The sequence below is a fragment of the Garra rufa genome, chromosome 14, assembly GCF_049309525.1.
Source record: "Garra rufa chromosome 14, GarRuf1.0, whole genome shotgun sequence".
Classification (NCBI taxonomy): domain Eukaryota; kingdom Metazoa; phylum Chordata; class Actinopteri; order Cypriniformes; family Cyprinidae; genus Garra; species Garra rufa.
The window spans coordinates 18,566,729-18,578,399 of NC_133374.1; the positions used below are offsets into that span (position 1 = coordinate 18,566,729).

Below are 11,671 nucleotides of genomic sequence, written 5' to 3' on the forward strand. Positions count from 1 at the left end.
AGTTGCAATGTGGCATGGTCTCAGTCGGTGTGAAATGAAAGTTGTGATAGTCTTTTCTTTTCTATTAAGGTGTATATCTGAGTTAACAGGCTTTTTGAACAAGAAAAAATGGATGGGGCGTGATTTTGTGACTTTAGTGACGTCTATCTACTTTTTTTGCATCATTGTGCAAAAAGTCAATTTTTTGTGCATTTCAACTTTCTGTCCATAAAATAACATTCATTTAAAAAAGGTTCTTGATATTCATGGTGGTCATTTGTGTTTGTGGCAACACGTTTGCTCTTTTTAATATAAATTCATGAGATGATAAAGATGTCAGAGCACATGGGAATGAGAGTATAGCCCTATATGCTGAAACGGCTGGATTTATTCCAGGACTTTGGATAGTACAGCAATGTATTTGTTGTTTTGTTTGAGTAAATCACAGATTAATAAATATATTTATATAAATAAATATAAACATGAATGTAATGTAAAACAAAACAGTCCCTTGATACTTAAAGAGAGAGTTCACCTAAAAATGAAAAATCTGTCATACTCACCATTATATCATTCCAAACCGTAAGACCTTCGTTCATCTTCTGAACACAAATTAAGATATTTTTGATGAAATCCGAGAGCTTTCTGACCCTCCTTAGACAGCAACGCAACTGAAACGTTTAAGGCCCAGAAAGGTAGTAAGAACATTGTTAAAATAGTCCATGTGACATCAGTGGTTCAACTGTAATTTTGTGAAGCTACTAGAATACTTTTTTCTGTGCAAAGAAAACCAAAATAATGACTTTATAATACAGTATTACAGCTGAACTATTTGGCGTCTCATGGACTAATTTTTTCAGGTGTCTTGACTATCTTTCTAGGCCTTAAATGGGTCAGTTGTGTTGCTGTCTATGGAGGGTCAGAAAACTCTCGGATTTCATCAAAAATATCTAAATTTGTGTTCTGAAGATAAACAGAGGTCTTATGTGTTTGGAACGACATGAGGGTGAGTAATTAATGACAGAATATTAATATTTGGGCGTCTGGACATCTGAAATCCCTGAAATGTCCCCCGTTTTTTGCCTGACAGGCCTCACCTGCCTTTTAGATACAGTACGGACTGAATACAACAGACATGTTGCATTGGTTGGTTTTGGGTAGCGTCCTACATGTGATATCTCTGTCTGCTTTAAGACACTCTTAACATTTACACAGTACCAGTCCTTCAGCTGTTACGACGTCATCTCTTAAGAAAGAACTTAACGGCGAATCCAGCAGCGAGGAGAGCTAGCATAGCTGCCAGAACCAGACCGCGGCGCAGCACTAACACACTCAGTGGCAGCTGCACCCTCACTGTAGCAACTAGCTGGTCGGTCTGCTGATCCATTTCTGTAGCATTATCTAGATCACTGCCCTGAATACATTCGTCGTCCTCTTGTGCACCTGTCAAGAAAATGACTCTTATTAGCATGCCTCATTAAATAAAATCAGACTTCTTGAGCGGTTAGTGTCACAACAAACATATTACCATCATCCGTCCCTCTCGTCAGCACTCTAGCCCTGATCTGTGCCTGGAAAGTGAAAAGTTCATGATTAGAAAAGTTTCACTTAAAGGGATAGTTCACCCAGAAATGAAATTCTGTTATTAATTACTCACCCTCATGTCATTCCAAACCTGTAAAACCTTCGTTCATCTTCAGAACACAAAGATATTTTTGATTAAATCTGAGAGCTTTCTAGCCCTATTTTTGTTTTCTTTGTGCACAAAAAGTATTCTCGTATAGCTTTATAAAATAATGGACTATTTTAATGATGTCCTTACTACCTTTCTAGGCTTTAAACATGAAAGCTTTCAGATTTCATCAAAAATATCTTAATTTGTGTTTCGAAGATGAACAAAGGTGTTACGGGTTTGGAACGACATGAGAGTGAGTAATTAATGACAGAATTCTCATTTTTTGGGTGAACTGTCCCTTTAAGTGCACTGTAAATCAACTTTTAATGAAAGGAAATCATATATTCCTCACCTCCTCAGCGGCTTTTTTCCAGTTCAGTTTGAAAAGAAGGGCAATGAGGAACACTGACTGAAGGAAGACTGAAATTAACAGGCCGGTCCACAGACCTTGAGGAATGGTTTACATAGAATTCAAGAAAAAGTAAAACAGAATTACATAAAAACAATTACATATTAATATTAAACATTATTATAAAAATGTTTCAAATGCTATTTTGATGTATATTTGTATACATTAAAATATATTAATTATAATTTTCTATTTTTTTCTGTTTTGTCATATTAATAAATAATTTTAAATCATTTAAACGTTTTAAATTATATTTTAATGTATATTTTAATATAAATTAGAAATACAGTGTTTATGTGTATTATTATTAATAAATATACACATTTTATTAACATTAAGATAAAAAGAAATTTAGAATGAATTAATAACATATATAAGCATAATAATAATACATTGTATTTTAACAATAACAAAATTACTAATATGTAACTGAAAATTGATTGCATGATATACAGCCAAACCAAAAATTATTCAGACACCAGATATGGTTTTTGATTTTTTTTTTTTACTAGTGAGTGCGGGAAACTATAGTTCATTTATGTAAGTGAGGATAGCAAAATAAAGTTAATTGTGACATATTATACCCCAAAAAGTCAGTAAAATTGATAAAAACTTTTGACCAAAAATTTGATTTGACACTTTGACCTGACCATGTTTTGTTACATACCTTTCTATCAAAGTTATCAGACATTATCAGAATTTGTTCTAACACATGCAGTTGAGTTCTTGTCATATTTTATTTCCATTTTCTAAATTATAGCAAATAAACTGTGATAATGTGAAAAAATTAGGTTTGACTGTAATTCATTTGTGATTATCAAGAATAATTTATTCTGACACAGTTTAACTCAAGAGTTCTTATCATATTTTATACCATTTTCTAAACTATGGCTAATAAACTGAGACATGTTGAAGGTGTCTGAATAAATTTTGGTTTGACTGTATATGCCTCACCAAAAATTCCCCATTTGGCAGCAAACATCAGGGATATTCCAATAGGAAAGCCAACAGCATAATATCCCACAAGGTTGCAGACTGCCCCAATCTTCTGCTTGCCCAGACCTTTCACTATACTGCCACTTGCTGCCTGTTTGGATGGAAGGAAGAAAAAATAAAATTTTCCCCAGATGACCCTTTAAAGTGTAATTTCAGATGTGTTTATTTACAGGTATAAGGGATAACATCCAATATAATTAAGGTTTGAGCTCAACTTTCCTGATCATTGTGTTGGTGTTGTCAGTTTTGTTATTAACCCTAATGAGGGCTGTGAGTGCTCTAACACAACTCTGCTAATGACTTACCGCTGTGGCATCAAGAAGATGGAAAGGAGCGAATAAAACCATTACCGTGGCAACCCTCATTCTGATGTCGCTGTGAGAGGAAGGAAAGAAAACAAATGCCCCAATATTAGTCTTGTTTTTCTCAAAATGCTGTTTTCAAAGACTTCTCAACAGCTATTTTATGACGTCAAGGCTAAGAATTTAAAGGAGTTGTTCACTTCCAGAACAAAAATGGACAGATAATCTACTCACCCCCTTTTCATCCAAGATGTTCATGTCTTTCTTTCTTCAGTTGTAAAGAAATTTGTTTTTTGAGGGAAAAAAAATCAGAAATGTTCTCCATATAGTGGACTTCTATGGTGCCCGAGAGTTTAAACTTTCAAAATACAGTTTAAATGCAGCTTCAAATGGCTCTAAACTCCAGCCTAGAAAGAAGAGTGTTATCTAGCGAAACGATTGGTTAATTTCTAAAAAAACTACAATTTATATACACTTTAACCTCAAACGCTCATCTTGTCTAGCTCTGTGTGACCTCTGTGTTCTTTGGTTCATGAGTTAGGGTATGTCGAAAAACTTCCGTCTCATTTTCTCCTCCAACTTCAAAATCATCCTACATCGCTGCAGAAGTACTGACCCAGTGTTTACAAAGTGAACACACTAGGAGGGTCAAACATCCTTTACAAAAAAAGGTAAAACAGCGATGTAGGGTGATTTTGAAGTCGGATGAAAAGATTAGATGGGAGTTTTTTCACATACCCTAACTTTCACACAGAGTTCACACAGAGCTAGACAAGATGAGCGTTTGAGGTTAAAAAGTATACAAATTGTAATTTTTTTTAGAAAATAACTGATCGTTTCACTAGATAAGACCCTTCTTCCTCAGCTGGGATCGTTCAGAGCCCTTTGAAGCTGCATTTAAACTGCATTTTAGAAGTTTAAACTCGTGGGCACCATTGAAGTCTACTAAAAATCCTGAAATATTTGCCTCAAAAAACATAATTTTCATAAAAAGTGGAAAGGGGGTGAGTGAATTAACAATTTTTGTTCTGGAAGTGAACTTCTCCATTAATGAGTATGTGTTTATTTTTAAGTATTTATTTTTAAAAACAGGTTAATGATTTTTCCCAGTGCAAAATATATTATTGTGAATAAAAACAGTGTGAAATTTAAAGGGATAGTTCACACAAATATGACAATTCTGTCATTAATTACCGACCCTTATGTCATTCCAAACCTGTAAGACCTTTGTTCATCTTGGCACACAAATTAAGATATTTTTGATGAAATTCGAGAACTTTCTGACCCTGCATAGACAGCAACACAACTGACACATTCAAAGCCCAGAAGGGAAGTAAGGACATCATTAAAATAGTCCATGTGACATCAGTAGTTCAACTGTAATTTTATGAAGCTACAAGAATACTTTTTGTGCGCAAAGAAGTACCAAAAAGTACCATAATGCATGTGTGAACACACATCGAAGACTGACACGAATGAGAAGAAATTGTTGAATAAAAGTTCTTTGTACACAAAAAGTATTCTTGTAGCTTTATCACATTACGGTTGAACCACTGATCTCACATGGACTATTTTAACGATGTCCTTACTACGTTTCTGGGCCTTGAACATGTCAGTTGCTTTGATGTCTATGGAGGGTCAGAAAGCTCTCAGATTTTATCAAAAATATCTTCTTTTGTTTTCAACATAAGAAAGAAACTTATACAGGTTTGGAACAACATGAGGGTGAGTAAATTAATGACAGAATTTTTATTTTTAGGTGAACTATCCTTCTAAAATTGTAGTTATTAAATGTGTACAATCAGTAACTAACTCTGTAAAAATGTTTATTTAAAACCTCTTTTCTAAACAAAGATTTGAAGAAATACATTCAATTAATATTTAAAGCACTACATGAAGCTCATTCTGGAGTTCTCATTTAAGTACTAGAGAGATTAGGAGAAAATTACAGAGAGAATTATGAAAAATAGTTAAGAAGCACATGTTTTAAACTAAAGGAAGTGCACTCACATATCATTTGTGAAGATATAAGCAATTACATTCTTTGAAGAACCAATGACAGTTGCCAAAACCACTCCAACAGAGACTGAAAATAAAATAATGTCCACATTTTAATAAGAATATTAGCTTGAAAATAATTTACAGCAGCTATACAGTGTACAGTACAACCTCAAGTGATATATAAGCAACAAGTTTTACCTGCACAAATCATTGAGAGTTTGGCAGAGAGCTTGGCTTGATCAACATCTCCTGCTCCCATAGCATTCCCAACTCGCACATTACCAGCAACACTGAACCCTATAGGGAACTAAACACAGGCCACTGACTTTAAATGTTCATACAAATTTGAAATAAAACTGTTTCACGCAAGAATATATACCATGTATGCAATATTTGCCAGCCCATACACAACTGACTGAGCTCCAAGTTCCACTTCGCTTATCAGACCTGCCATAAAAAAGTACAAAATAAAAGTTAAATGGTCAATAATTACTCACCTTCATGTCATTCCAAACCAGTAAAACCTTTGTTTATCTTCGGAACACAAATTAAGATATTTTTATGAAATCTGAGAGCTTTCTCACCTTGCATAAACAACAATGCAACTATCACGTTTAAGGCCAAGAAATGAAGTAAGCAGATTGATAAAATAGTCCATGTGACATCAGTAGTTCAACCATAATTTTATGAAGCTATGAGAATACTTTTGTGTGGAAAGAAAATAAAAATGATGATTTTATTCAACTTCTCTTCTGAGTCAGTCTTCGAGGTGTTGTGGTACTTAACGCATGGCGGAGACATGGAAGAGAAGAAATTGTTGTCGTTATTTTTGTTTTCTTTGTCACTCTTCTTTTTTTTTTTGAAGAAAGCTCTTGGATTTCATCAAAAAAAATTGTGTCCCAAAGATGAATGAAGGTCTTCTAGGGATGCTCCGATTCCGATTCCTGGTTCTGGAATCGATTGGATTCGATTCCAAGAATCGATTTCTTACTGTTGTTTCCGATTCTTTTTCGATTCTTGTTTTTTAGATTAGAGGAAGCTAATTTTGCAATGACTGCAGGATATAAAGTTTGTAGAAAGTAGCCTTCTCATAATATGAAGCTTCATTTGTAAAAATTACGATTTTTCTGTAGCTCTGACTGATTTGAAATTGTAATTTTGTCTGCTTTGCCCTTGAGTCATAACCCACAGCTCAGCAGTGGACATGCATGTATTGCATTAATAAAACAAGACATGAAGTGTCTAAAATACATGTCCACAGTTCAGCTGAATGATGTTTACTTCAACATTATGCTTTGCAAAAAAATTGCAAACTATACACTGAAAAAAAATAAACAGAATTATCATTGGCTGATAGAAAGGTTAAAAATGGCATTTATTTAAGATGTAAATAAGATCACGTCATGATCTTTTCTGTCATGCAGTGCTCAAAATTGTGGACAACATGAGACAGTTCCACCGTAAAATAACTTCTAAATCGTTTTTTGAACTGGTTCATTAAAGGAGTAGTTCACTTTCAGAACAAAAATTTACAGATAATGTACTCACCCCCTTGTCATCCAAGATGTTCATGTCTTTCTTTCTTCAGTCGTAAAGAAATTATGTTTTTTGAGGAAAACATTTCAGGATTTCTCTCCATATAATGGAGTTTGAACTTCCAAAATGCAGTTTAAATGCAGCTTCAAAGGGCTCTAAATGATCCCAGCCGAGGAAGAAGGGTCTTATCTAGCGAAACGATTGGTTATTTTCTAAAAACATTTAAAATGTATGTACTTTTTAATCTCTAAGTACACACAGAACTAGACAAGATGAGCATTTGAGGTTACAAAGTATATAAATTGTAATTTTTTTTTTTTAGAAAATAACCGATCGTTTTGCTAGATAAGACCCTTCTTTCCTCGGCTGTGATGGTTTAGAGCTCTTTGAAACTGCATTTTGGAAGTTCAAACTCAGAGGCACCATAGAAGTCCATTATATGGAGAGAAATCCTGAAATGTTTTCCTCAAAAAACATTTCCTTATGACCGAAGAAAGAAAGACATGAACATCTTGGATGACAAGGGGGTGAGTACATTATTTGTAATTTTTTGTTCTGAAAGTGAACTACTCCTTTAAAACAAACCTTTTCGTGGAAACGAATCAGACTTCTAATAACTTTTAGCGAGCAAGAGGCAAATTAATGTTTTTTTTTAATGGGTGCTTCTCAAACAGAAGGCTGCATCCTCAAACTCAGACAAGCTCAGTAATGACTCGATGTTCATCGACATTTGATGACTAGCAGCCGAGATATGCAGCCTTCGTGGGATGCAGCCTTCCGTTTAAGAGGCACCCATATATAAGTTTTGTTGAACTGAAAACGGCTCTGAATGAGGAGTCGATTCCCCTTGATGGGATCGATTCCAAACTTTGGAATCGACTCTTGATTCCCAATGCCTCGGAATCGAGGAAACGATTCTTTTTGGAATCTTTAGGTCTTACAGGTTTGGAACAACATAAGGATGAGTAATTAATGACACAATTTTAATTTTTGGGTAAACTATCCCTTTAATTCTAAATTAAAAGGGATGCAGAATTGTAACTAACCAAATGACTAGACATATTCTAGACATGCTCTAAAAATGAGTAACATTTTGATAAGTGTGCACTGTAACCTGACAACAGTCCTCCAATCTCATAAGTCCACCACTCTGCACACATCATGAGCATACTTGGAATGGCCAGATGGATGAATGAGTCCCAGTCCTGCAAACAGTCCATTGACCAACCTATACAGAACCAAAGAAATGCTTGATATACTGTGTATCTGTCAACTGGATCAGCTTGCAATGGCTGTCACATACAAACACATTAACAAAGGTCATGTAATAACAGATCTCTCACCAACTCACCAGGCCAAGTATCCTTATGAAGACCTTTAAATCGGATGTAGAGAAACAATATGATGGCCAAACTGTACTGTGAGATTGTATTAGCAGCTGCTGATCCACTGCAGATGGAACACACATGGTCAGTAAATACTTTTGTTACTTTCTGTCCTGTAGTTTAACAGCAAATATTATGAAAACTCACGGAACACCCATATCCAGGACAAAGAGGAAGATATAGTTGATTAAAGCATTTAGGACATTTGCCACAACTCCAGTAATGACCAGAGGCCAAATTATTCCCTGTAATGAGAGATTTCATTAAGCGTCACATTCATGCTTTCTCAGAGCATTACGCTTTAATGTTGTCTCATACCTGGTTCTGTAGATATTTTGCTTCAATAATGAACATAAAAGCAGCCTGAGACAAAAATAACTGTGTTATTTTTCTGCACTGACAGCCCTACTTGGTTATGAAAAATCACATTTTAGTCACCAGGTCTATTAAATAACAACCATTAGACTAAAAAGGGGGGCCTTTCTATTAAGCATAGTACTTTTGAGACATGACAAAATAAGAGTTTGTGTAACACAGAAGTGGGGGTTAGTTTTTTAGATAATGGAAGTACCTACCGGAAGACCAGGCAAAAAAATATTCACATACAGCTGAGATACTCTGAAACAGAATGACAGTTCTGAGGTTAATGTTGAAGCCTATTTCTTCTTTAATGATTTATTCCTGTTAAGTGCATGAATATGCTCTATGAAGCTGTGTTATTAGTAATGCATGGGTTATTGTTTTATTTCAGGGTAAGTATGTGCTGGTCTTTTCTCTAGTCCCTGACTGATAATCACAGTCTTGAATATTGCTCACCTGGCAACCTCTGGGCTTTGCCCCACAAGCAGTAATATTGACTCTGTATTGATAAGAAGAGCGCAGCATGGCAAACAAGCAAGCAGAAGAATTAAAATTGCCTTCTGAGTTATAACACCAACTAGATGCAAGTTACCAGCTCCAAAAGCCTGCAAAAGACAGCGTAACAATGTAAAAAAAACAAAAAACAAACAAACTTATATTTGTTTATACACTACTAGTCAAAAGTTTTTGAACAGTAAGATTTGTAAAGTTTTCTGCTCACCAAGCCTGCATGTATTTGATCTAAAGTACAGCAAAAACAGTAACATGTATATTTACTATTTAAAATAACTGTTTTCTATTTGAATATATTTTAAAATGTAATTTCTTCCTGTGAATTCAAAGCTGAAATTTTAGCATGAGCACTCCAGTCACACGATCTTTCACAATCATTCTAATATTTTGATTTACTGCTCAAAAAACATTTTGTATTGTTGAAAACAGGTTTCAGGTTTCCTTCATGAATAGAAAGTTCAAAAGAACAGCATTTATCTGAAACAGAAATCTTCTGTAACATTATAAATGTCTTTATCATCATTTTTGATTAATTTAAAGCATCCTTGCTAAATTAAAGTATTAATCGCTAGAATTATACTGAACCTAAGCTTTTGAAGTTACAAAAGCTTTATATTTCAGATAAATGCTGATCTTTGGATATTTCTATTCTATTCATCCTGAATACACAACTGTTTTAAATATTGATAATAACAATAATAAAAAAAAGTTTAATGAACAGCAAATCAGCATATTAAGAATGATTTCTGTAGGATAATGTGACTGGATTTTTCATGCTGAAAATTTTGCTTTGATCACAAGAATACATTACATTTTAACATATATTCAAATAGAAAGCAGTTACTGTTAATAGTAAAAATATTTCACAATATTACTGCTTTTGCTGTATTTTGGATCAAATAAATGCAGACTTGCTGAGCAGAAGACACTAAGTTGACACATTAAAAATCTTTTGACTAGTGTATGTAAATGAACAGGAAAACTTATTTCTACCTGAGAAATAAGTGTGTCACATGCTGCGGACAAGCCGTAACCAATACCAATACCCAGAACGCTGATGCTCTGTTGGTGAGAACACAATGAACTGTCATTAATAGCTTATATTTAAAATGACATTACATATTTGAGTTAAAGAGCAGATAAATATATAAAACTCACAGCTGTGGCAAGAGTCACACCATCAAGCTCTACCTTTCCCAGGTGGCCACAGAACACAGTGCTTACAAAAATGATAAAATAGTCGAAAAGATAGGACAAAAACTATAAAAAGAAAACACAGAGACAGTCTAATGGGTAACATGGCTGTTAATAAAGGTGAAGCATGTTATTTCTGTGATTCTAACCCAAATTAATTCCAAAAGATTGATTTATAGGCCTACTGTGTATATATATATGTGACCCTGGACCACAAAACTAGTCATAAGATTAAATTTTGGAAGATGAGATTTATACATCATCTATAAATTTTGGCAGAGATACAGCTATTTAAAAATCTGAAATCTGACTGTGCAAAAAAAATCTAAATATTGAAAAAATTGCCTTGAAAGTTATCCAAATGAAGTTCTTAGCAATGCATATTACTCATCAAAAACTGTTTTGATATATGTATGGTAAGAAATGTACAAAATATCTTCATTGAACATTATCTTTACTTAACATCCTAATGATTTTTGGCATAAAAGAAAAATCGATCATTTTGACCCATTCAATGTATTGTTGACTTGCTACAAATATACATGTGCTACTTATGACTGGTTTTGTGGTTCAGGGTCACATTGTATATCTTTTTTTTTTCCAAAAATAATAATTCACTGTTTCTGTTGGCTTGAAAATGTTTTCTGATATAATATAATATAATATAATATAATATAATATAATATAATATAATATAATATAATATAATATAATATAATATAATATAATATAATATAATATAATATACACTGTTCTGACCAGCAGGAGTCATCAGCGTGTATTCTTTCCAGCGCTTCGAAACTTTCGAATTTTGCGAAGAATTTGCTTAAACTAATTCAACGTTTTGAAAAGCTTCGAATCTGTCATAACTACAGGAAGTTTTCAATAATCCTAAAGGTCTTGCTTAGTTTATTCAGGTTTGTTAGGGATGGATTGGACACCTCTGTAACTGAACAGGGCTCAAGAAGACACATTTCACCTTTATGGATGATGAACTGATGTACTGTATAAAAATACTGATTACAATAAAAGTACTGATAGAATAATTCTAAAATTGATCAGTTAAACGATTAAACCACGAAGTTTAATGGAAAATAGATTCAATATACAAACGAAGACGTACTCACCACAGGCAGAGCTAGAGTGCATAAGTTTACAATTTCTCTTGTAAAGTGCACAGGTAAAAAACTATTACAACATCTTGAGCACCCTTGATATGATGTATTTTCTGGTTCGTTCATTCTGACAAATGTTTTGTTACAGTATTGTATACAGATAGCTGATTCACGGAAACCTGGAACACGTGTCTTTAGAAAGCTGT

General features: G+C 33.8%; 1 protein-coding gene across 1 annotated transcript; it reads right to left on the reverse strand.

The window, feature by feature from the left end:
- slc47a3 (solute carrier family 47 member 3) lies at window positions 1-11,671 on the reverse strand. Its single transcript, XM_073817737.1, has 17 exons — window positions 11,478-11,671; window positions 10,315-10,416; window positions 10,150-10,218; window positions 9,100-9,248; window positions 8,859-8,901; window positions 8,602-8,646; window positions 8,431-8,528; window positions 8,250-8,347; window positions 8,013-8,126; window positions 5,742-5,809; window positions 5,561-5,669; window positions 5,372-5,447; window positions 3,365-3,434; window positions 3,018-3,150; window positions 2,007-2,101; window positions 1,508-1,550; window positions 1-1,422 (listed from the first exon to the last, which is right to left on the reverse strand). The coding sequence occupies exons 1-17, from the start codon at window positions 11,589-11,591 to the stop codon at window positions 1,220-1,222; spliced, it is 1,629 nt and encodes a 542-aa protein (XP_073673838.1). The 5' UTR covers window positions 11,592-11,671; the 3' UTR covers window positions 1-1,219.

What these genes read in the sequence shown, in the direction of transcription:
- slc47a3 (XM_073817737.1), bottom strand. Translation starts at nt 11,591, where the DNA reads ATGAACGAACCAGAAAATACATCATATCAAGGGTGCTCAAGATGTTGT. An exon ending in TTTTTTTGCCTGGTCTTCCG is followed by an intron (nt 8,647 to 8,858) that starts GTAGGTACTTCC and finishes TTTTTGTCTCAG; the next exon opens with GCTGCTTTTATGTTCATTAT. An exon ending in CAAAATATCTACAGAACCAG is followed by an intron (nt 8,529 to 8,601) that starts GTATGAGACAAC and finishes CTCTCATTACAG; the next exon opens with GGAATAATTTGGCCTCTGGT.